The sequence below is a fragment of the Pan troglodytes genome, chromosome 3 (assembly GCF_028858775.2).
Source record: "Pan troglodytes isolate AG18354 chromosome 3, NHGRI_mPanTro3-v2.0_pri, whole genome shotgun sequence".
In the NCBI taxonomy this organism is placed as follows: Eukaryota; Metazoa; Chordata; class Mammalia; order Primates; family Hominidae; genus Pan; species Pan troglodytes.
In genome coordinates, this window is record NC_072401.2 from 59,899,286 (window position 1) to 59,925,642 (window position 26,357).

At 33.3% G+C, this 26,357-nt stretch overlaps 2 protein-coding genes across 3 annotated transcripts; both read right to left on the reverse strand.

The window, feature by feature from the left end:
* Positions 1-447: 447 nt before the first annotated feature.
* Positions 448-13,311, reverse strand: CSN3 (casein kappa). Of its 2 annotated transcripts, XM_054683040.1 has the most exons (6): positions 13,237-13,311; positions 9,222-9,275; positions 7,013-7,074; positions 4,031-4,063; positions 2,387-2,882; positions 448-618 (listed from the first exon to the last, which is right to left on the reverse strand). In XM_054683040.1, the coding sequence occupies exons 3-5, from the start codon at positions 7,064-7,066 to the stop codon at positions 2,421-2,423; spliced, it is 549 nt and encodes a 182-aa protein (XP_054539015.1). In that variant the 5' UTR covers positions 7,067-7,074; positions 9,222-9,275; positions 13,237-13,311; the 3' UTR covers positions 448-618; positions 2,387-2,420. The 2 variants fall into 2 exon arrangements, with proteins under 2 accessions (XP_054539015.1, XP_001143538.1); XM_001143538.3 differs by lacking the exon at positions 13,237-13,311 and having other exon boundaries at positions 9,222-9,290.
* Positions 13,312-16,468: 3,157 nt separating this feature from the next.
* Positions 16,469-26,107, reverse strand: FDCSP (follicular dendritic cell secreted protein). The gene is made up of 5 exons (XM_001160925.5): positions 26,005-26,107; positions 20,940-20,996; positions 19,166-19,198; positions 17,479-17,674; positions 16,469-16,610 (listed from the first exon to the last, which is right to left on the reverse strand). Exons 2-4 carry the CDS (start codon positions 20,994-20,996, stop codon positions 17,507-17,509), a joined length of 258 nt encoding a protein of 85 aa, XP_001160925.1. The 5' UTR covers positions 26,005-26,107; the 3' UTR covers positions 16,469-16,610; positions 17,479-17,506.
* Between the last annotated feature and the right edge of the window lie 250 nt (positions 26,108-26,357).

Genomic DNA, 26,357 nt, shown 5'->3' on the forward strand with positions numbered 1-26,357 from the left:
AGACTGTGGAGTCCACTGTGGGGAAATCTGGTCATGCATGTTTAGAGTCTCTGTCAACATCTATAATTTTGCAACGTATCTGTGTTTGTAGTTGTGGACATTTGTAGTTTGCCTGTGCCCAGAATTTGCTCTCAGGAATAATCTAGACTAACGTTAGCAATACATTTGGTCACTTAAATTTAATGCTAACTCTAGAGTTCCCATGGCTCTCAAGAGTCACTCTGTGGTCCCCTGGATTGGAACACTATGGCTTGGCTTTTCTCTGGTCCCAGTGTCATCCTAGAGGAGAAATTCTTAGTGTCAGACCATGAACCACTTTGAGAACCTGATGAAACTATGAGCACTGCCTTTTGGTAAATTTGTGTACTCTAACTCACACTAAATTTGTCATAGCATTTCAAAGTTTCAGAGATCCCTGAGGTACCTTTGCAAACTCCTCTCAAAGAATCAGTTGCAATCAGTTGGCTTTATTGTGCAAGAATCAAAATATTGAATGTGGCATGAATGTAAAATGTAAGGAGAGAAGAGCTGAATCTGTGAAAATCACATTTTCTGTTGACTGAAGGCAGACAAATGGCTGAAGGAGAGTGTGAAGTAGTCATTTGGTTTCAGCAAGTCCTATAAAAAATAATGATAGTTTAGAAATTTATTCATAGTGTGTTAACAGTTCTCATGATATATATTTATTTAGCTTCCACAATTTTTCTTTTATGTCTGTATCCAATAAGTCAATCAGATTACATATTTAAACTTAAATATTTAAAATAGGCATATAGTAAACTGAAAATAATAGACATTATGTAATATTTACAGAAAAAAACTCTTTTACATGCTTCTTTATGTTTTGCATCAGTAAAATATGTAACTACTTATTAAATAACTTGCTTTCATGTTGTCTTTATTAATTTTCTTATTTTGTTCTCCAAAATATAATAAGCCAGCTGTTTAACCAGCTCTTGTTCTCTTTTTCTTAACGGATATCCTATTGAACAGCAACTAAACAACACAATTTACCCATATGCTAGTCTAAGGAAATCACAGTGTATTTTCCCTGTTTTTCAGCAAGTTAGACAGCCCATATAAAAATAAATGACATAGTAATTAAGCCCCACTATCTGAAATTAAACAGGTTTGGTTTGCCTCCCATTTGCAATTTCTAGCTGTGATAATTTACTTAATGTCCTCAGTCCTACTGGTTTTTATCCCTAAATTTGAGATAGGAATAATATCTGTTTCATATGGTTACTATGGGAATCAACAGACATAATTATGTACGGTTTTTATCATTTAGTGGAGACTTAGGATACTGGTATGAATTTTACTTTATCTTTTCCAATACATGACATTTTACAGATTGATCAGTTTTTAAAATCCTTTCCCATGTGCATTCTCTCTTGAGTCTTATAGCAACCAGAATTATGAGAAAATAAAAGTTCAGAGAAAGTAATGACCAGCCTATGGTCATTAGGCAAGCAGATGAAAGAAGCAACCTTTTCTGGGCTAATGGTAGTCCCATGATATCACAGACCATTGTCTGGTATTTTAGATCATAAAACATGTAGACATCTGATGGACTGAAAATATTTGTTGTAAAGAAACTCCACATTTTGCAACTTTCTCCCCAAATTATTTTACACTCTTTGGATATTTTCCACTTTATTAATCATTCTCTTTGTTTAAATTCTTCTCATAAGTTTCAAATTATTTTATATTCTGCCATTATCCATTGGTCCAAGTAATAAATAGTAACACTTTGCATCACATTGTGTTCTGAAAGTATCCTTTTAATATTTATGTGTTTTTCAAGTTAAGCATTATAATTCTTCCATGGGTTTATCTTAGAATAGGAGAAATTTGAGAGGCTTAACTTCATGAATCATTTTGGAAATGATGTCTGAAATAAAGAAATGCATGGAAGCATATCATTTCCTTTTACTCTGTTCATACTACAATGAGAGTGCAGGAGAATTGTTACAGAATTAAAATTTACTCAAATTCATATTCTATATAACTTCTTCTAAAAATTATTTTTGAAATATCATGAAAATGTTACTTGCTGTTTTACTCTACTTCATAGTTTGTGTGTGAATAAGGATGAAATAAAACTATTACATTCTAAGAGTGTCCCAATTGTCAGAAAAAAGTTTGATAATAAAGTTGCCAATTATTTTCATTTTGTCAAATAAAATTATTTTAAATTTCTAGTTGGAACAGAATCTGGTGTATCAATGCTATGGGTTTACCAAGGTAAAACTGTAAGTACCCTGTTTTGTCTTCTTCTGTAACACACTTAGTTTATCTATTTGTACTATTTTAGAATTTATGGTTGTATTCATAAATCCATGCTTCTTGTCGGAATTACTCATTTTATATACTGTTAATTTACCTGCGTTGTGTTCTTTGATATTTCCTTGGTGTTTTTATGCCGTAGGTGGAGTAACTGCGACTGTGGTTGTCTCAGGGGTGCTCGTGATGATGGACTCTGAAAAAGCTTCTGGAGTGACTACACTGTCCACCGTTGGTTCAGTGGCAGGAGTTGGTGTAGGTTCAACAGTAGCAATGGTATTGATGGTAGGGATGATTATTTTATCCTGAATTTTCTTTGGGGGGATGGCAATAAATGATGGATGCAGGTTTGGGCGATGTACCACAGTGGGTGGGTGGCTATTTGGCAGGTATTGCCGCTGAGGAATTTGGGCATGTGGCCTAACTACAGCTGGGTTTGCATAATATGTGCGAGGCACATATGGATTATTAATTGCTATAGCTGGTCTACGTTGGTACAAATTGGTTCCATAATAAGGATAGCTATTTGGCACATAATACATTGGGACATATGGAGCTGTTTTCTGATAGAATGGTCTTTCATCATTCTCATGGCACTGCAAAAAAAAATGAATTATACAGAATATTATTATTATAGACCCAAATGTGGAAATACCTTAAATCTGCATTTTTTGAAATAATATAGTATTTACCACTGAGTAAGATATTAGAAGTATGGAACCCAGCAGCAATATTATTTTATAAGATGTTGATTTGTACATTGCCTTTCCACTTTATGATTTTCAATATTATAAATATTATTTTGATAATATTAATATAATATTTGTTTCAAGAAATTAGATGAGTTTATTCATAATGTAAACCATATTGCCCAGAGATTGGCATATATGGAAAGTGATCTTATATGTTAGCTATTGTAGGTACAACACAGAGAAAAATCTCATTGAGAACTTTGACATGTTATACACAAGCACAACATGCAGACACACACAGAATGGCACACACACACATATGTATTCTCACCACATATTTGTAATTGGTCTCAAATTTTATTCATTTAAAAATTAGCCCAAGAGCACATTTATTTTTTCCTAAACTATAGCAGAATAGTAACATAATGTGATGTGGAGAGATTCCTGGATTTAGATTTTGGATTTTTTTTGGTTTAATTTTCTTCACAAAAGATTAGATAAAGAATTGTCTATATCTATGTGCCTCTGTTTAAAAATTTGTCAGTAGACCTTTCCATATGAATAGAAATAAATTGACAAAATTATACTACAAAGCAAACATTTCTCCTAAAACGAGACACATTTAAATGTATTCAAACATATTTGGGAAACGAAAGGGGAAGTAAATATAGATGTATGAGAAGTATTCAAAGATGGGTCAGAAAAGGATCTTCCCTTGTCTTAAAAAGTGGAAAGGGGAAATATTAAGCTTTACTTATGTTTTCATTTTTTTCCAATATGAAATGTTGAAAGAGTTTTCTCATATTGCTAAATATACATGAAAAGCAAAGATACATGATTTGGGTTATATAAGAAAATAAAACTTTCAGATGGACATCAATGTTGATTCATATCACCTGTTGCTGACATTATTTTCTTGCAAATATTATTAGATTGTTTTATGGAAATGAAATATTTAGGTTTTAGACAGAAGGCATCTATAATACGATTGACCTTTGCAGAATATATTTTGTAGTTCATGCCTGTAACAGAAGTAATTAAAATGGACTTACTGCTGGTTGTTTCTGGTTTTGAACCTCCGCAGCCTGGGGAGTTCCAGAAGAAGAAATGATGAGAAATAAGTTAAAAAAGAAAAAAAAAAGTACTTAAATCAGTTAAAAAAATCTTTTGTGTTAAAGACAAAATATGTTTTCTTTTTATTTTTTAAAACATTTTTCATGAGTGATCTATGAGGCCTGTGGACTACTTAAGAAGCAACAGTAGTCTAACTGATTAGTAATAATAAACTTCATGTTTATATTGTCTTTAAATATCACCACCTAGAATGAAAAAGTCACTGTGAGAAAAATCTAGTCATCTGACTCCCATGCCAACAAATATGCTTAAATGAAAAATATGAATAATTTCTATTTAGTTTTTATTAAATATACATTGTTAGATTGTTAAAAATTAGAGGAGCATTGAGCCTTTTTTCCTTTCTCTGCTCTCATGCTAAGATGATTCATAAGGTTTACTTAGAAGATTTAAAATATTGCCTCTTGCATAACCTTAACATATAAATAATAGTGTTTTTAATACCATCTTTCATTTGTTTTTATAGCGCTTTTCTTAGTTTTGGATTGTGACATATTTAGAGAATCAGGAGTGAGAAAACAATTTTTATGGACACATATTTATAAAACTAAAAACTCCAAAGCTTTTAGAAACTTTTGAAAGGAGGTATAATATTAAATATTTTTAAATTGACAGTTCTGTTTTAGGACATTACACATGTATTCCTTGGGTATAAAATGACTCTAGAAACCTTTTGGAAGGTGTGAGTATAGAAAATCAGAAATTTGAGAAGGTAATAAAGTTTCCTTGCTTTGAGACAAAGACTTGCTTTTCTTTAAATATATTAAATCATTAGTTTAAAATGTAAAGAAGTAATATGGGGCCGGGCACGTGTCCCACCCTGTAATCCTAGCACTTTGGGAGGCAGAGGTGGGTGGATCATCTGAGGTCAGGGGTTCAAGACCAGCCTGGCCAACATGGTGAAACCCTGCCTCTACTAAAAATACAAAAATTAGCTGGGCATGGTGGCGGGCACTTGTAGTCCCAGCTACTTGGGAGGCTGAGGCAGGAAAATCGCTTAAACCTGGGAAGCAGAGGTTGCAGTAAGCCAAGATTGTGCCACTGCACTCCAACCTGGGCGACCAAGCGAGACTCTGTCTCAAAAAAAAAGAAAAAAAAAAAGAAGTAATATGAATATTGTAGAAAGTATACTTTAAAAAATTCTGACAATCTAGATACCTTAATGCGATATCAACCTATGTTATGTATTCCTGGTATATGCTTGTCTAAAAAGTATCCTGCATTTTTATAGGAAATGTGGTGTCTCTTTTTTTTATTTATATCATAGGTTTCATAGTTACATTTTTATAGTTGATAACTAAGTGATCAATGATTATGTCATGAAATGTTTATTTCTTATCATTATCTATTAAGATAAAATTTTAATTATAAACAGAGAGATGATTAACATCTGTATACCAGTGGCCTTTTTAATAATTTTTGTTAATACCTTAAAATGATTTTTCACAAATGAGATTTGATTCTTTGATAGAAATTATGAAATTGTGGTATAGAAAAGTTGTGTCAAATTATAATGTCACCAATAGGCTATGTGTTTATGCAGTTTAGTGCATAAGTGCTAGTAAAATATTATCTAACTATTTTTATTTTGGGGGAAGGGATAAAATAGTACATATAACATGGTATCACATTGATGTTTTAATTTGTATAAATTTGACTACTCATAAGATTGAATGGTAAAATCAATACATTTTATTTTATTTTCTGTATATTTGTTCATGTCCCTGAGGCCTGAAGCCTTTGTGAAAATGGGAAGGAATGTTTGAAAGACGAATCCGGCTCAGGTAGCTCAGGAAGAGGTTGCTATGCAGCAGGGATTTGTAGATCATTTCATGATTTAAACTTTAAGCCCTATTACTCAAAGAGACAACCTAAGTTCCAAATGTTCAGGTGACCACAAAGTATTGAGTTGTAGAACTCAAAGTTTTAAAAGGTAATTTTGACTCCAAGAATTGACCTAATAGAATTAATAGACATGTTATACACAAGCACAACATGCAGGTAATAGAATGAATTAATAGATGTTAACTTAAAAGCAAGTCTAAACTTAATAATAAATAAATATTACAGAGATTCACAGAACGAGGACTAGTGTTCCTCAAAATTTTACAATCTAGGAGGAGGACATATACCATTATTTATGCTTGCCTCCTTTGTCAGTGCCTAGAATACCCAGATGAACAAGAAAATAAAAAGAGGCAATAGCCAAAACAACAATAAAAACAAGTCAAAAAATTAAAAGAAAAAAACAGAACCTTTTTCTAAGTCCAGTAGCCTTAAAACATTGCATATAATTCAAGATAATGCCTGCAAGCCTTCAAGCTGTTTATAACCATTGATCCCTGGAAAGGGGTCAGTCAATTGACATAATGGGGAAGAATATAACAAAAGTTAATGATTCAAATATTAAAGGCAGAAGTATCAAGGTCTTTGAAACTTGTGAAAAAGCTTAACCAAAGTTGACCTTTGAAGGATTTTGTTTCCATAAAGAGATTGGAGTCTGGGTGAGATAGGAACTCAATTAAAATAATTTCTGATTCCCAGACTATGATTTCTGTATTTATTCTTTCTGAATTATCCTTAATGCATTTACAGTTTTAAAATGTTTTCAGTATTGTTTTTCCCCCGAATGTATTTTCTCTATAGTATGAGAATTTTAAGTTTCCTATACATGATTAAGTGTGATTTCTTAATTCACAGAACTAAATGATTATCCCAAAGAACATGACTTTGATTTTATAATAGAAATAAATATTTAAAAAATTAACCTTAAAAATGTAACAACTATGTAGATATTTTGTTCTATGAAGTATAATTGTATTTAGAAGTTTGCATAGTTAAAGCCCTTAAATAAAATTTTCTTCAAGTCAGTACAATCTGGTTAGATGAAATTAACTTACCAAAAAAGGCAGGGTTAATGCCAGGGCATTGACAACTAGAAGAAAACTCTTCATTATTGCACCTAAAGATAAATTTTTAAAAAATTAATTTAAAAGAATTTGTTACTAGAAATTTAGGAGTGACTTGAATACAATGTTTCCTCGATTAAGAAAAAAAGCCAGATTTACAGGTAGATTTAGCCGATGTGAAAAATTTATTTTAACAAAAGAATGTAAAAACTCAAACTTGGAGTAAAAATTTCTGAATTTAATTTTTGACAATATTAACGGAATTATCAAATTATCATTACTATGTCAAGTGTTGAGATTATCAATGTAAATATGATACAGGCCTTGCCAATGAGTAGCATCAATTTTAGGAAGAGTGTTGAAACATATACTGAAAAACAACTGTAAGAGGGAAAAAAAAGTAGAAAATGCCACAAAAGTGGTTTTCTATTAATAAAAGTTTCAGTTAAGAGAAGCAGCAGTCTTTGTGTGGAAAAAATGACATATAGGTGAGGCTTGCCTATGCAGTATTTAATAGGGAGAGAAATATTTCAAGTAGAGGAGAAAGTCTTGAGAATCGCCATGAACATTTGATTGGAATCTTGTATGAGAAGGGAAATATAAGATTGGAAGGAAAGTTTAGAGCAGAAGAAGTAGACACCTTTAAGATAATGATGGGTTAAAAAGCTAGGCATGGCTTTATAAACAACAGAAAACAATTGAGTGTTTTTGGACTAGAAAGTGTATGACTATACATTTTTTGGAGGACTGAATTCTAGACCAGGCCTTATCTCTACCTCTGTAACTTTGATCAAGTGATTTTCCTTTCCTGGGCTTTACATTTTCTTACCTGTAAAACCAGGGTTTGAACTTAGAGATTTCTAAAATTCTATAATTCCATGATCAATCCAACAGAAGTGTGTAGGATGGAATGGGAAGTGGAGGGTTATGAGACGGTTTTCTTTATAACATACTTCTCCAGTAATCATAACTGATATGATTAACTTGATTGTTTTAATAAGAAGTATAGAGATGACAATTACAGTGGCTTTGACTAAAATATTTAAAGAAATAAATTGGCCTTATTTTTCTAAAAGAGTATATACAGTGTCATACTTGCTTATTTGATTTTAATAAATCATCTTTTTAGACAATAATAATATATGATACCCCAAACTTTTTATATTTAAGTATATATTATGTTTAGGAAGTAATTACTAACTTCATCTTGTTGCAGCTATTGTTCTTGACATACTCATATAAACTTGAATCACTACAAAGTTGAACTTTACCAAAAAGATTCACAGAATTAAAGCCTCAGATAGGGGATGGAAAGCCCGCTGGACTCCATTAGCGTCTGATTCTCAGGCAATAATGATTAGGAAGGCTGTCTACTAAAGTGACTTCAAAACTGCCCATACGATGTCATCAAATTTCCATTCGATGGAACTCATTTGGAATCAATTTGAACAATCTAAGCAAACTCGTATTTCTTTAAGTGGGATGAAGCTCCTTATTAATGCTTCACTTGCTAGTGATCTTTTAGGATTATAGACTGAAAATGTTTTTATGATGAATCACAGACCTCTTGTCAATTCACACAGTAAAATGATATGTAAACAAAAGAAAATATTCTATAAAATGATAGTAATTTCCTTTTGGCACAAACAAAAATCACAGAGATAAGACCATACTTTGCAAATCAGCTACATTTGCATTTGCCCTCATCACTTGGTAAGAAGAAATAATCCGTGAAATGGTAGAAGTATCCAGCTTTCATGAATATTTGAAAAACATGTTTTAAAAAAATAATTATTCCATAACAAATAAAATTATGACTTTTATAGAAATAAAATTTGAAAATAATTAAGGGGTTAATTGCGATTATTATCATGAGCCCAACTTCCTGTGGAGTTAACTCTCAACATTTGTCTGTAGGAATACGTTAAACGCCTTCTTGTTCAGAATTCACAATGGCTGCTATGATTTAGTTGGTATCAGAATTTGACTGGAACCCAAAGTAAAGTTAAAAATAAATTTGAACATAACACTATCCAGAACTTAGGTTTAGGTTAGAAATTAATTTTAAAGTGATGCTAGGTCATATTCAAACTTAACAATAACTAAAAGGAAGAAAATGTGATTCTGAAATAACTATGGTGATGTCCCAACTAACTACTGTGAAAAGGATCACTTTCTCCAAGTGTTTCAGCAGCATTACCTTTCCTCGTGCCAGTCAGGTCTTGGTTGGCAGTAGGTTGAGTTGGCCTGTCAGCTGTAGAGAAGACCCAAGAAAAATAACTGAAGACCAATTAAAGGGTATTAGTACCTTGAGTCACGCTATTCTATTTCCCTCCTACTTTTTACCCAATAAGATGATGATAGCAGGGTCACCTTTGGGTCAGTCTTTTTAAATGAAATGCAGAGAAGGATGTAGAGTCATCACTCATAAAGCTTGAAAAAAGTATTCATATCTTTTTAAATAATCTTTTTTTGTTTATAAAGAAATATAGAAGAATTTTTAAAAATATTAATTGTATTCTTATTCAACTTATCCTATCTATTTAAACTTAAAACTGCTGTTGAAATGAAAAATAGCCACAATACTTTCACATTTTAATTGTTTCTTTTAGTTTAAGAACCTGGATTTCAAGTGATACTACATCTGGCATTGACTGTGGTTGGTCTTCTTCCTTCCAGAATTACAATTATTGATTTTTAAAAATTAAATAATTGGCCATCTCACACATACCCAAGAGCACCTCCTTATAAAAGTCAAACCCATATATGAAACATTTTAATCAGTATAAAGTGGGGAATCATTTGCGTTTGGGCTGCAGCACATTTTCTCCCATATGCATTGACTACATACTTAGTGATTTATTATCCTCTTATGAATAAACTTTTTTTAAGATTTTAAATTTCAATAATATAGGTGAACCATTTTGAAAAAAAATTATTAAATTATTGAATTGGAGATAATTGTTCTGTTTTAAGGAAAGTCATTTTGACTTAGAGCATAAATCACAAACCCACTGACATTGTGAATATTTTGGCAAAAAATAGCTAAACAAAATTTTGCTTAGATAATTCAGGAAAGCATATTTTCTTTTACTTGCTTTTCTCAAGAAATAATGTTAACTGTGACTTTATTTTGGCTATGAAGACCTGACCAGATTGAGGAACTTACAGGAATTAATGTAGGACTGCCAGAACACAAACAAGAAATAATATCAGCATTGTAGTTATGTCTATATTCCTGTCTGTTTCTTACAAGTATTGCATGTCTTAGAAAGTTAGGAACAATATTCTAAACCCTAGAATACTTATTTGGATTACACAGAGTAAAATAGTAATATGAAATTTTCTGTTTCTCAGTATAGTTGGTTTTAGTGGTTCAAAAAGAGATGACAGAATTTAAAATGGCTAAACCAAGTTGCTAAAGTAATAACACCAGCCATTCTATCTGAACTATTTAGTCACAGTGTTTTCCTTTGATTGTCAGGGTCCGTGGTTGAAAGATCATGATCCGGTCATTCCTCAAATTTTGAAGGTGTTCTATTTCACATAGTAATTTCTCAGCCATTTATTTAGAGTAATAAGAGTGATAATGATTTTCAGTTGAGTATTGAATTATTTAATTTACAAGTAGCAGAGACTCAGAACACTTCTGAAGACATTGTTTTCACAGGAAAATATATTTTAAGAACATCTGAGAGTGCTAGTAATCTTTTCTCCCACCAAGATAAAAACATGTTTACCATGGTGTCACCCATTCACTTCAAATACAAATGTAGCTTTTGTGGGGCTTTGCAAAACTGGACATTATTATTTGAGCACATACAATATTTCAGGTCCTGGACATTATTCTTTGAGCACATACCTTATTTCAGGTACTGTTTCAGGCAGTAGGGATAAATTAGTAACCAAAGCAGGTAAACATCTCTGTTCTTGTGGAGCTCATAGTCTAAAATTTACTTGAGTACTGGTAACATTGGATATTTCCCATATCTACTGATCTAAGGCAACCTTAGTGAAAGTGTTTTGAGTGACTGGAGTAGATGAATTAGATGGATTCTATAATGGAGCTATGCAATGCTCTTGTGTTTTCCAAAGAAAAGCAAAAGGAGGATCAGAACTCGCATGCTCTGAAATCTCCAAGGAAGCTGCGATGGTGCTGAACAAGGCCTCCAAACTGAGAGTGTTTATAACCTGGAACGAATCCACCAGTCTTTATCTACTTATGCATCCATCAACAGGGGCATCGCCTGATTCTGGAATATCCCTGGATTGTGGGAAGAGAACCAGCAGGGCTTTTCAGTCCAGCTGCAACTTCCCTTTGTTTAGGTCCTGATAATCAGTGTATATTCATACCACCATTCACACACTGGGACTGGGTAAGACGCTATTGTGGGTACATAAGTTCACATTTTAAGCATTGTAAACAAAAACATTTTGCAATAAGTGACATAATGATTATTGACTCATATACACTCTTTTTAAGTAACAACTTCTTGTTATTCTGTTAATGTTTCTTACTTTTGAAATGTACTTCATGTCTGTTTTATCTTCCCTTGATGGTATTTACATGCATGTAGTTTTATTTTTTCTGTCTCCTTTTATTTCTCAGCCACTTCATTAGTACCAGGCTGACCTCAGCACTCTATTTTGTTCTTGAAGTACAATAATGTTTGTAACAGTAGCTGCAAAGTAAATGATGAACACAACTTTCCATAGGATTAGTAAGGCATTAGAAAATTGGTATTTTCTAAAAGCATACAAAAAAGAAATTTGAATGCTTCAAAAATCTTTGCTATATGTAAAAACCATGGAAAAAATAGCATAAAATGCTCTTTAAAATGGTCAACAAACTAGAGCAAAGTGGAATATCAAAATTTTACTCTCCTGTAGCCACTTCTGTTAAACAAGCAATACACATACAAACTGTTTGTATTAGAAACAAAGTACTTTTGGGAGTATAGTAGACAGCCACAATCTCTGTTTGTAGAGATTATCTAAGGAGATAGTGCTTTCTCCTGAACACTTACAGAAAGACTATTTTCAGATTGTGAGGAGACATTTGATGTCATCTGGAGCCTAGAGTGAGTGTCATTGTGACTTTAGCATTAGCACACACATTAATTTATTCCTCAGTAGGTTTTAGGGTCCAAAGATTTCTGAAGCCATTAAAATATACAGATTTAAACATACAAGGGATAATCAATTTATGTAAAGTGTTATTTCTCCAACATGAACCCAAGACCCCCTGTAATCCTGTCCTATGTTTACTTCATTCTTGTCATTCTTGTTACCATTCAAAATAAACAGCCAGATCAACGATGATCTCTGTGTAGCCAAATCCAGTGGTAGCTGTTAGATATTCTTCCCACTCAATATTGTAGCAGCTCTTGGCATGGTGATTCATTTTTCTGGCTGGTAAAACTTTTTGACTTTTCCTTCTTTTTTTTTCCCCCTCGAGTCACTTAAAGCTGCTCTTAATTTCCATTTTGGTTCCTCTTATTTTCCTCAAACTCTAAATTTAGGAGAACTTTTAAAAATTCTTCCAGCATCCACCACCACTCTATCTTTTCTCCCTCTATCTTTAATATCTTTCTAGTTAATGTACTCAATTCCTGTAACCTTAAGTATCATCAATAGGCTATTGCCTTCACTGAACTGTAGGTTCAAGTATCCAATAGCTGTTTTAAAATCTCTATTTGCATGTAAAATAGACATCTCCAAATTATCATGAACAAAACAGAATCTTCTATTTCCAAACATACCCTGTTTCACAACTAGTTCTCCACTAGTCTCTTTTCTCCTTTAGGAAACAGTACCATGATACTACTAGTGGCTCAGGGGCCATCTGGTGACTCCTATAGGTCATCTTTTCTCTCCTCCCTGCAACAACCTGTTAGAAGAATTATTAATTCTATCTTAACAATATACCCCAAATCTGACACCACTTTCTAATCTGACCTTTGTTGCTTTAGTCCCAGCCACTGGCATGTTACACTTGAACCATCCTAATATTTCTGTTTTTGGTCTCTTTACTTTCACTCTTATCGCCCTATACTCATTTCTTACACAGTTATAAAAATGTTATTTTTAACATATATCTAATATGATTATTCTTCTGATTAAATTCTCAATGGATTCCTATGCACTTACAATACATTCAAACTTTTTGCCAGGGACTGTTTCTAAATAATTTGGTCTCTCTTTATCCATCTTACCTTAACTTCTACCACTTTTTCTCTCACTGTGTGCTGGTTTCAATGACATTTCTGTTCCTAGAATGTGCCAAACTCTCTCCTAAATCAGGAACTTCCACTTATATTCATGGTCTCTGGAATGTTCTTACCTCAATTCTCAGTAATGTTGCCTGTATTATTTGGGATTCAGCTCAAATGTCTTCATTTCAGAGAGGCTTTCCTTGGCAGTTTGTCTAAATACTTCTTCAAACACTTTATTATTTTACCTTTTATTTTCCTCATAACATATTACAATATAAAATGTTTTTTTAACTTATATATGTTCATTTACTATTTCCTGTCCTTTTCCATTAGAAAATAATAGTCCCAGTCTCTAAACCTGTGCTTGGCACATATTAGACAAATACTTTTTGAGCAAATGATTAATTATCTGTACTACTTGTTCAAGTTGCAAATTCCTGCCTAATCCCACAACACGGAGTCAAAATTTTCAGAGCAGGAATGTTCCTAGAAATCTGAAGAACAAATAAGAAACTAAATAATTTTTTATGCAGATCAATGTTTTGGAATTACTACTTTCCTCTGCATGAGGCCAGAACCTAGTCAAGAAGAACTTCTAAAGTGGGCAGTCATATTATCTGTTTTCCCCTTGAATTCTAACTTACTTCATAGAAGAGTTAGAACATGTGGATGAGGGATGGATTTTTCTGGGCTCTGTTCTCCTGTGAGTGTATTAGAACTGGTCTTCTCCTGACTGTTGGGGAGACTGGTCTCTAGCTGGGCTCTCATTTAGAGTGACCGCAATTAGAATTCAGTGTGTCTCTCTGCTCTGATTTAATTCCCGTGCTAAAGTCTTGGATACTTGAGGGGAAGTAGAAGCTTCCTTAAGCGATTGTGGGGAGCATCCAATAGGTGGTCCATGCCTTGCTGTTCACCTTGCTATATTGCTGTTAGTGTCCTTCAGCTACCTTGGTTTGATGCCCATGGCTTTGGCCAGAGTTTCAACTCTGCCCGGGTATTATTGAATTGACATAGAAGTCTAAATAAATACTGTCTCCTAGATATATTAGCTACTTTCATAAGGAAATAACTCATCAGGTTATATTTACTCTGTATCTGCATGAAAAATTGGTAGAAATGTTATTTAGTGAACAAGAATATTATTAAGATGTTTATCTTTTGCTTCTCAGATTAGAGGTTGTTCCTAAGATTAATAGAACTTTATATATTTATTAGAAATATGTTTTAAAGTATTTCACTCCCATCTTTTGCTCTTTTGTCTTTGTCCAATGAAAATAAACATCGTTAAAAATATCCGTTTTCAATAAAAAAAAACAAAAAGAAAATAAAAGCAACAAGCAAAAATACCAATTTGAGTGTAGAGCTTATCTAGTAAATATCTATTCAGCATCTAATTTGTGCCTGTTTCCCTGTCAGTAACCTATGTATCCATTAAAGTTCAACTCAAAATCATCTGTGGGACTTTTCCTAATTTGTGTAGGCAGAGCTAGTTTCTCCTCTGCTTTAAAACAAAAAGCTCTGTAATTTTTTGGAGCATTTATTACATTTCTTGAAATTTTGTATATGTTTATCTCCCCTATCTAACCTGTAAGATCATTAAAGAGAACCTTTTTTCTTAATCACTAGTATTTAGCACAACAATATTTTCCCCAAATTGCCAGTATTTAGCATGACAATTGACAAAAAATAAGTATAGTCATGCGCTGTATAACAGTGTTTTGGTCAATGCTTAACTATCTATGATGGTCATCTCATAAGATTATAATGGAGCTGAAAAACTCTTGTTGCTAGGGATGTCTTGATAATCCTGGCCCTGGGTAGGCCTAGGCTAATATGTATGTTTGTGTCTTGGTTTTAAACAAAAAAGTTTAAAAGTTTAAAAAAAGTATTTATATTTAACAGTAGAGAAAACTTATAGAATGAGGATATAAAGAATAAAGATGTTTTTGTATCTTTTTTGTATCTTTATATTCTAAAGATATTTTTGTACCTTAATTCATTATTGAAGAAAGAAAAATATGTTTTCATAAATTTAGAGTAGCCTAAGTTTGCAGTATTTATAAGGTTCACAGTAGTGTACAGTAATGTCCTGGGCCTTCACATTTAATCACCACTCACTTACTGACTCACCCAGAGCAAATTCCAGGCCTAGAGGCCTATATAGGGTATAAGTACCGTATATAGTGGTACCATTTTAAAAAATCTTTTATAGCACATTTTACTGTATTTTTCTGTATGTAAATACACAGATACTCCCTGTTGTTTTCTAATTACAGTATTCAAGAATAATGCCCAAATTCACTGGGTGGGGGAAATAGTTGATTAATTTTAATAGAAACAAATCTAGTAGTTAAAAGTAAATGCCAGAGTTGTTTTTTCTTCAGAAAGTTATTGTGACATAAAATGAGGCAGATAAAATAAAAGCTCTAATCTGAGAGTTAAGGAGAGATGTCAAAGACTTTTAATGAAACAAAAAAGTGGGATAGATTAGATTAGATAGTAGATTAGTGGCACAGTAGATTACTTGCAGAGCTGACTCTTCCACATTTCAGAGCAACCATTTGTCTTTGGCCCCTCTTCAGGGCTCTGATTGCCTTTGTTCTCTCTGCCCCTCTATCTTATTTTCCCATGACTGCCTCTCCCGGGTCATGCAGTTGCCTCCAATCTATCAGCCGTAAAGTTAGGAAACAATGCCTATAAAATTAATTTACCAAATTATATTGATAACTGTTTGGTTTTCTTGCTGTCTTTCCCATATTTTAATTGGGATCACTGACTTTAATGCCAATAAATATTTAAATGTTTGAGGTACCTGTAATCCCTGAAAGTGACCAAGGGAGTCAGCCATTTCCCTACTCAAGTGCCAAGTGGCTCATTAGGCTGACTTTGATTTGTAGCCAGTTATGGATGGATGTTGGCAGAATTTCCATTATTGATGTTAAGGGGCTCAGCTATGAACAATTTAAACTTAAGGTGAAGAAACATAATCTTTATTCAAAGAGAATTTTTCTAATTTCCTGATAATCAACTTATGGAGACAAAGGCAGTCATTCTGACCCACTGAAAGGCTTATTGTGCAAGTAGAATCTTGTTGGATGACTTTTGTCACATGCTGTAGGACAGTTTATTTTTATCACCACCTGCCACCTCTTCCTTCTTCAGAGGATTGCTGAAGATTGAAAACAAATTGAGTACTAATCATGGAATTTGTGGAAATTAAGAAACCAAAATCTTTGCTTTCATGTTTATTAAAGAAGATCACTAAAGATATTGACTAGAGAATGCTGTGTGCTATTTCAATTACATTTGTTTTTCTTTTATTAACAGGAATTTTGATTCTTCAAGGAAGTGGCTCACATTCAATTTCAGGTGACCTGAAATAAATAACAGACATATGGTTATTAATTGCAATGGGTCATTTTCTTGGAAACATATACATTTTCTGCATTTTAATGACAACTATTGGCTTAAAAATATATCTAGTTCAAGGACTGGGAAACCATCTGCTCAAGATGTAGAAAGAAAGCAAAGGTCTTTAGTGGTAAGTAGTAGCTGAAATATTTTTTTCCTAGAACAGTCCTCTGGGTTCTAATTTAATCTTAGATAAGATTAAATTATATATATTAAATTATAAATTATTATAGTAGATTAGATCTATAGTCTATAGTATAGATTATATTTCCTCAATTTATCTAGTAATTGACACACCATCCACTTTGTTTTTGATGTGATGAAATGACAGGGGCCACTGTTATAGGTGAAGCATGAAGCCTTTAAAATTTTACTATAATGTGACACTTGGAAGCTAGGTTTGGAGTTTTAGTATTAGAAAAATTACATGTTTCTCTAAGGGCTAAGCTGGTCTACTTTAAACTCTAGGCCCATAACTTCATCTACTGTGATCTCCACCTTGGTTACTCTGATTCAGTCCAAAATGCAGTTATTGACAATAGTATAAAGAGTTACAAATACTTTGTAAACAATATTTTAATAACATTGAAATTGTTTCTGTTACATCACAACCAAGGAGGGATTTAAAGTGCTGTGCTGGTTAGATCATGGAAGGGCACATGTGTATTTCTGAGTGGACACACGTGACAGTATCTACCAGAGAAAAACATTAAAACAAACAGAAACTTAAAGGGGCCAACTAGGGACATAGTTAACATTTTTTTTCCTTGAAATTATGGATTCCAATCTGCAAACTTAAAATAAACTATGATTGTAACTATGTGTACTTACCAGGTTTATCATGACTTTTCCTTCTTGTTTACTTTTCGCTAGGAAGGGGAGTTGTAGGGGCAGATTCAGGTATTGGAATAGGAAAATTACGTCTAAACCATGGAAATCTTGGAAATGGAATTGGTGGAAGTGGGCGAAATGGATATGGGTAAGGGAACACAAAAAACCCTGAAGCTAATTCATCGCTGTCACTGATCTGTTGAAAGAAAGAAGTTAAAGGATTTATTTCACTTTTTTTTTTTTAATTATACTTTAAGTTTTAGGGTACATGTGCACATTGTGCAGGTTAGTTACATATGTATACATGTGCCATGCTGGTGCGCTGCACCCACTAACTCGTCATCTAGCATTAGGTATATCTCCCAATGCTATCCCTCCCCCCTCCCCCCTCCCCACCACAGTCCCCAGAGTGTGATATTCCCCTTCCTGTGTCCATGTGATCTCATTGTTCAATTCCCACCTATGAGTGAGAATATGCGGTGTTTGGTTTTTTGTTCTTGCGATAGTTTACTGAGAATGATGATTTCCAATTTCATCCATGTCCCTACAAAGGACATGAACTCATCATTTTTTATGGCTGCATAGTATTCCATGGTGTATATGTGCCACATTTTCTTAATCCAGTCTATCATTGTTGGACATTTGGGTTGGTTCCAAATCTTTGTTATTGTGAATAATGCCGCAATAAACATACGTGTGCATGTGTCTTTATAGCAGCATGATTTATAGTCATTTGGGTAAGAAGAGAAATAAAACAGCTTTGCTTTTTAAATAATGGGCCTTTATTTTTAGGAAGAGGCTTTAGAAGCTCTAAAATCCTTTATCCTTTCTGTGTGTACTATGGACAGGGAGTTTATTAATTTGCATCATTTAAAAATTATTTAGAGATACTCATGTTCCTATACCTTTCCAGTTAAAGGCAAGTTTTTCTGGCAATCACTTCTTTACCTACAGGGCCAAGATGAATGTGGTGTTGCGGTACCATAAAATTTCTCCCTTTGCCTTCATGCAAGGTCTTTACCCAAACCACATGTAGGAAACAACTTCTCTCTTTCAGTATCTCAGTTCCTTCTTCCTGCTTTTGCTCTCAATTATCTGTTTGTATCTCTATTAATTTTTGTATTCTTAACTCTGTTTGTAGTTTTTGCGATAAAATCATGCTTTCCAGATAACAGGATTTCCATAAATAAAAACAAATCTTTAAACAAGGCTTTCCCTCTTCAAATTTTATTTTCTTTTTATTAAACAATTTTAGTTAACTGTTTAGACCCAAATAATCCGTGAGTGAATTTGCCACTGGGAGGATCATCAAAGCTGGCCCACATCTCTTAACGCTCAGGTTTCATTTTTTCCCTTTTTTGAAATGAGTTTCATAGAGCTATGGCAGAGTGGAGGTCTGAGTTATTAGGCTAGATAAATCTAGTAAAAAATATTGCAACCCAAATCATCACAGAGTGATTCGGATTTCAATCCAATTTTTACCGTGACATGAGATATGGAGATAATTTCCTCTCTATGAGCAGAGCTCAAATCCCTGAAGTCTAAACCTCTGTTGAGTGCTAATACCAAAAGCTCTTTATGAATCTGTCCACAGTTTGGGAGGTTTAGATAAATCAATATCTTTAACTATAGTTATGAATATTTCACATGTAAAACTTACATGTAAAAAAGAGAAAAGGTAACTTACACTTCTTTTTTCTCGTTCCTGGTCTTGAGAGACCTAAAGATCAAATAGTGAAATTAATTAAACTCATGCTCATGAAAACACACAAATAAATATATACATATGCATGACAATCTATTACCTAATATTGTTTCATAATAACCATTTTTTAAAATACCCATAATTTGTCTGGAAATGTAGAAATGATTTTCCCAAAAAGTCTTAATATGTATTCTTAAATGGCTCAAATTCACCACTACACCAAAGATATGTGGAACTGAATTATGCACTGAACAGTATATGGTTTATAGTATTTTCTGGACTGTAATGATAAAAGGGCAGGTGTTAGGTATTCTTACAGAATACAGCGTGTGTGTTAGGTATTCTTACAGAATACAGCCTGTGAAGGAGAAAAAAACCCTTAAGATTCATGAATCAAGACAAAATATAGAGTCATGCATTGCCTAACAGCAGAGATAAGTTATGAGAAATGGGTAGTTCAGCGATTTCATCATGTGAACATCATAGAGTGTCCTTACACAAACCTAGGTGGTATAGCCTACTACATAACTAAGCTAGACAGTGTAGTGTCTTACTCCTAGACTACAAAACTGTATGGCACATTACTATCCTGAATACTGTAAGCAGTTGCAACACAGTGGTAAGTATTTGTATATCTAAACATATCTAAGACATAGCTAAACATAGAAAAGGTACAGTAAAAAATACAGTATAAAGGATGGAAAATGGTACCCTTTATACCTATACACTTGTATAGGTTATGTACCATAAATAAAGCTTTCAGGACTGGAAGTTGCTCTGTGTGAGTTAGTAAGTGAGTTATTGCATATGAAGGCCTAGGACATTACTGTTTACTCCTGTGGACTTTGTAAACACTGTACACTTACACTACACTAACCTTATAAAAACATCTTTTTCTTCCCTTGATAATAAATTAACCTTAGCTTACTATAACTATTTTACTTTAACTCTTTTGTAATAACACTTAGCTTAAAACAAACACATTTTACAGCTGTACAAAAATACTTTCACTCTTTCTATCCTTATTCTATATGCTTTTTCTTTTTTACTTTTAAACTATTTTGTTTAAAACTGAGACATAAACATATACATTAGCTTAGGCTTCCAGAGGGTCAGGGTCATCAATGTCACTGCTTTCCACCTCCCCATCTTTTCCTACTGGAAGATCTTCAGGGGCAGTTAGACATGTGGAACTATCATCTCCTATGACAATAATGGTTTCTTATGGAATACCTCCTGAAGGACCTGTCTGAGGCTGTTTTACAGTTAATGTTTAAAAAATAGTAGAAGGAGTTAACTCTAAAATAATGATAAAAGCATAGTATAATTAATACACAAACCAGTAACATAGTTGTTTATTATTATGAACTGTGCATAATTTTTTGTGCTCTATTCTTATATGACTGGCAGAGGGTAGGTTTGTTTACACCAGCATCATCTCAAACACATGAACACACGACTAATGCATTGCCCTATGACATAATGATGGCCACAATGTCATTAGGTTCATTATAATTTTTTTTTTTTTGTAGAGAGGGGATTGCTATATTGCCCAGGCTGGTCTTGAACTTGTGGGCTCAAGTGATTCTCCTGCCTTGACCTCCCAAATTACAGGGAATACAGGCATAAGCCACTGCACTTGGTAGCTCTGTTATAATCTTTTGGGACCACCCTTGAGTATGTGGTTCCTGGTTGACATAAATATGCCATACATGGCCATACGTAAATATTTTGGAATGTATACGTGGATACTTACTGGGAAACCAGCAGCCACTGCCAAGATGGCTGTGATCAGAAGGAGAACTTTCTTCATCTGCAAAATGGAGTAAATAAAAAATAAGAAGAACTTTCATTTTATTCATAAATATCTTAGAAGTCAGCTAAAAGACCATGAATTCAAAAGATCCAGTTAAAGTACGAATTATTTGACAAATAGCTCTTTGAGTTTGAGCAAGTCACTTACAATCTTAGGGAATCAATCTATTTGTTAATAAAGAACTTTTTAAAGGTCAAAGCAAAGGAGCTTTGTAATTTCATAACTATATTACACCAATTGCTTTAAAAATAAACATTAACATATTATTTAAGAATACTAATTCCCATGTAACAAACCTACACATGTATCCCTGAACTTAAAATAAAAAATAAAAGAATAACACTTCTACATACTTGATAGTCACAGAAAAGTTTCTGGAAGAAATAATGCATTGGTTTATACAGAGAATGTCAGTTTGGAAGTAAGCAGTTATTCAGTGATCTCAGAGAGTTCGACATTCCATATACTAATGTCCATGAAAGTAATGTAGGTGACAGATTTATTTGCACTGGTTCCAGGCAACCCCAAAAAATTCGCAATGTGAAGAAGGATCTCTTTTCTTGCCTGCTAACACAAAATCCATCCTGCAGTCCATGGATCATAGAGTAATTTTGACTTTCAAGTTTTATTATTTAATAAATGATAAAGGACTTGTCCAAAGCATTTTATTGTATTTTAATTTTCACTGTAGATTCCTTATCATATTACACACACTGTTAAAATGTATCAGTTACAATATTGTTAATATTATATTTGAGAAAACTGGGCTAAATTAAAGATTTATTCAATAATTTTATAATGGAGTACACAATGAAACAGAACATTTGCATTTATAAATATTTGTCATTAATACAATAAACATGTGCATATTACTTGATTTCAAATAATAATGGGAAATCTTCCATATTGGATGGTATCATTAGGCATTAATCCTCTTCTTTGTCATGGTGTGAATGCAGTATGTGCTAAAGAATATGTGGGGGGTTCTGGGAAAGGCAATCAAGTTGAAAATGGAGATTGGCTAGGGGCCTTTACTTGAAATTTGCCTCATATTTGTTAATTTATTAGTTTATAAAGGTTTTCTTGATAACTGACTAAGTATGAGATGTTATTCTAGGTGTTGTGTATATACAGGCACACCTCATTTTATTGCACTTCATACATATCTTGTTTTTTTACTAATTGAGTGGCAATTTGTGGCAATCCGGCATCGAGCAAGTCTATCAGCACCATTTTTCCAACAGCACATGCTCACTGCGTGTCTCTGTGTCATATTTTGGTAATCCTAGCAATATTTTAAAGTTTTCAGTATTATAAGATATTTTGATATCTATAAGACATTATAAAGATGTAATAAGATTTTATTATATCTTTTATGGTGACCTGTGATCAGTGGTCTTTGGTGGTGTTACTTTGATCTAATTATTTGGGGGTGTTATGGGAAAAATAAGTGGCAAACTTATTTGATAAATCTTGTGAATGTTTCGATTGCTCCACTCTCTGGCCATGCCCCCAGTTATCTCTTCCTCTCCTCAGGCTTTTCTATTTCCTGAGACATGAGAATATTAAATCTGGGCCAGTTAATAACCCTACAATGCCCTCTAAGTGTTCTAGTGAAAGGAAGAGTCGCATGTCTCCTACTTTACATCAAAAGGTAAAAACGATTTAGTGAAGAAGGAATGTCAAAAGCCAAGATAAGCTGAAAGCTAGGATCTTGCAACAACTAGTTAGTCAAGTTGTGAATGCGAAGGAAAAGTTTTGAAGGAAATTAAAAGTGCTACTACAATGAACACAGGAATGACAAGAAAGCGAAAGAGTCTTATCCCCAATATGGAGAAAGTTTTTAGTTGTCTGGATAGATCAAACCAGCCAGCACATTTTATTAAGCAGAAGCCTAATCTAGAAGAAGGCCCCTATGCTCTTTAATTATACAAAGATTGAGAGATGTGAAGAAACTGCAGATGAAAAGCTGGAAGCTAGCAGAGATTGGCTATAACATAAAAGTGCAAGATAAAGCAGTAAGTGTTGATATAGAGGCTGCAGCGTTATCCAGAAAATCTACCTAAGAACACTACAATAAATAATAGATTTTTATTGTGGATGAAACAGTCTTATTTTGGAGAAAGATGCCATCTAGAACTTTCATAGCTAAAGAGAAGAAAACAATGCCTGGCTTCAAAGCTTCAAAGGACAGGCTGACTCTTTTAAAGGGATAGAGCTGGTTTCCTAAATTGAAGCCAATGCTCATTTATCATTTCGAAAATGGTAGTGCCCTTAAGAATTATACTAAATCTACTCTTCCTGTGCTCTGTGGATGGAACAACAAAGCCTGGATGGCAGTACATCTAACACAGCATGGTTTACTAATATTTTCAGCTCACTTCTTAGGAAAAAATGTTTTTTTCAAAATATTGCCATTCATTGAAAATGTACCTGAGCCCCCAAGAACTCTGAAGCAGATGTACAAAGAGATGAATGTTGTTTTCATGCCTGCTAACACAACATCCATTCTGCAGCCTATGGATCAAAGAGTAAATTTGACTTTCAGGTTTCATTATTAAATAAATACATTTTGTAAGGCTATAGCTGGCACAGATAGTGATTTATTTGATGGATCTGGGCAAAGTAAATTAAAAACCTTCTGTAAAATATTCACCACTCCAGATGCCATTAAGACCATTTGTGATTCATAGGAGGAGGCCAAAATATCAACATTACAGGAGTTTGGGAGAAGTTGATTCCAACTCTTGTGGATGACTTTGAGGGATTCAAGACTTCAGTGGAGGAAGTAACTTGCAGATGTGGTGGAAATAGCAAGAGAACTAGAATGAGAAGTGAAGCTTGAACATGTGACTTAATTGCTTCAATCTAACGGTAAAACTTGAATGAATGAAAAATGGCTTCTTATGGATGAGCAAAGAAAGTGGTTTCTTGAGATGGAATCTACTCCTGGTGAAGATGCTGTGAATATTTTTCAAATGACAGTAAATGATTTAAAATACTACATAAACTTAATTGATAAAGCAGTGGCAGGGTTTGCAAGGGTTGAGTCCCATTTTGAAAGAAATACTGTGGGCAAAATGCTTCACATGCTCCAAAATGCTACAACATCGCATGCTGCAGAGAAATCTTTTGTGAAAGGAAGAGTCAATCCGTGTGTCAAACTTCATTGTTGACTTATTTTAAGAAATTGCCACAGCCAGCTTAGCCTTCAGGAACCATCACCCTGATCATTCAGCAGCCATCAACATCAAGGCAAGACCCTCCACCAGCAAAAAGATTATGACTCAGTGAAGACTGAGAAAATTGTTAGCATTTTTGAGCAATAAAGTATGTTTTAATTAAGATATGTATGTTGTTTTTCTAGACGTACTGCTATTATACTTAACATACAATGCTGTAGTGTAATCATAACTTTTATGTACACTGGGAATCCAAGAAATTCATTTGACCTGCCTAACTTTGATACTCATTCTATGGTGGTGGTCAAGAACTGAACCTGCAGTATCTCTGAAGTTTGCCTGTAATATCAGTTTGGAAAGTCCGTGATTTATGGATCTTTTAAGCTCACTGTTACATTGTTATAAGTAAATACATTACAAAGCTTTTTAAAGACTATTTAATATTTTACATTGAGGAAAATGTCAATTTTTAATATCATTATCATTTTGAAGTAACTTTGAGATAGTGGAGATTCTAGGGAAATTTTATCACCTTTTGATGTTTCCTATATATCTATGAGACAAAAGAACGCAGTGTAAAAAATGTAGCAAAGTTTTGATCTCTGCCTTTATTTTCTGATACTAGTCAAAATTTGAATTCAAATTCAAAAAAGTACCAGATAATCTAATAGTTTTGAGAAGACAGGAATGTAAAATTCCGGTCAAGTTCAGACTTCTACAGGCAGATTGTTAATATAGGAAATCAAGAGTAAAAATTATACAAACACACACATGCACACACTCACACATACTCCTCACAGACACACACATACATATACATAGTCCACTTTCTATGTGCAAAGCAACAATGCTGGGTGCTTTCAGGGATACAATGATAAAGCATAATTTCTTCCACTTGAGACTTCCACATGGAAGATGGATACAGATATTTCTGTAATGTGAAAAAAAGCGTGATATATACCGTATGTAGAAATTGCAAAATATTGTGAGTATTTAGAAGAAGAAAGAGGCAGGTTGAGAAAATAGTTTTGGAGAGAATAGAATTCAAGCAGGGCCTTTACAATATAATTTCTTTCAACTGGTTTCAAGAATTATTCAAAACTACATTAAGCAAATAAGTAAATAATCCACATTACAGACTCTTCCAGATCATATCTTAGAGTCAGGACACAGCATAATTACCAGCTATCTCCTTTTATTTTTATACTTATCAAGTCATGATACCCATAGCAGTTTATTGCTGTGTGCTGTAGAATAAATGATTCTCCAGATAAATCAGATGCATCTTCCTAGATAATTAATTTTATTCAAGAGTTTATGGGAAAGACAAATGACTTTTATATTAAAATCAACATAAAATGTTATGGAATGGAATGTAAGTACTGCATATATTTTAAAGATAAAAGAGGAGGCCAAAGAAATTGGCACTTGCTCAGACTTTAGAGAATCTCTGGTGGGGCGTATTCCCTCTGTTTGCTGACCTGATGGCCACAAATTTAAAAATAAACCTGAGGCTCTGTTGTTTCACTCTGTCCGCACTCTCCCCCACCAGTGCTCCACTCCTAGAAAGATTCATTTATGGTCACTCTAAAATAAATATTTACTACAGCAGGGTGGTGATTTTAAAAAAAGTTTTGCAAACAGAATGCTAAAAATGATTTTCTAATTACTAAGTCTACAAATTCAAGCAACCATTACAATTTAGTCTCAATAATTAAAATTTTTATGATTTAAAGAAAAATATATGGAGAGATGCTATATATCTATATTTACAAAATAGATATACAATCTTAGTTTACAATGATACTTAAGACCTTTCTTACCTCAAACGTTTCAGTCAGTTCTTTCTCTCTGACGCTGTTATGAGAAATGGCAAGTGACTGGCCCTGGAATATTGTAGCTGTTTTATATACTCAAAGGTATAATGGAATGGAGAAATCTGTGGCTTAAAGGCCTCTCCCCTAGGATCAGTTATTACTCATCAACTATCACAATATGTTGAAATTGGGGAATAACCAATGTTTAGTTTCCTAGAAACTACCAAATACCAAAATCTTTTGTGGTTTTTTTCTCCAAATTTTGTGTCTTGTATATTTGAAGTTTATCACTTTACATGTTGTTGCTCCATTGTCTACTCTCACAATTTTTTCCTTTACTTCCCACAATTTAAAATACC

Coding starts and splice junctions, on each gene's coding strand:
- CSN3 (XM_054683040.1), bottom strand. CDS start 7,066: ATGAAGAGTTTTCTTCTAGTTGTCAATGCCCTGGCATTAACCCTGCCT. Junction 4,064..7,012: donor CATTAACCCTGCCTTTTTTG/GTAAGTTAATTT, acceptor GGAACTCCCCAG/GCTGCGGAGGTTCAAAACCA. Junction 2,883..4,030: donor AAAACCAGAAACAACCAGCA/GTAAGTCCATTT, acceptor TTTTTTTTGCAG/TGCCATGAGAATGATGAAAG.
- FDCSP (XM_001160925.5), bottom strand. CDS start 20,996: ATGAAGAAAGTTCTCCTTCTGATCACAGCCATCTTGGCAGTGGCTGCT. Junction 19,199..20,939: donor CAGTGGCTGCTGGTTTCCCA/GTAAGTATCCAC, acceptor TTTGATCTTTAG/GTCTCTCAAGACCAGGAACG. Junction 17,675..19,165: donor AGGAACGAGAAAAAAGAAGT/GTAAGTTACCTT, acceptor TTCTTTCAACAG/ATCAGTGACAGCGATGAATT.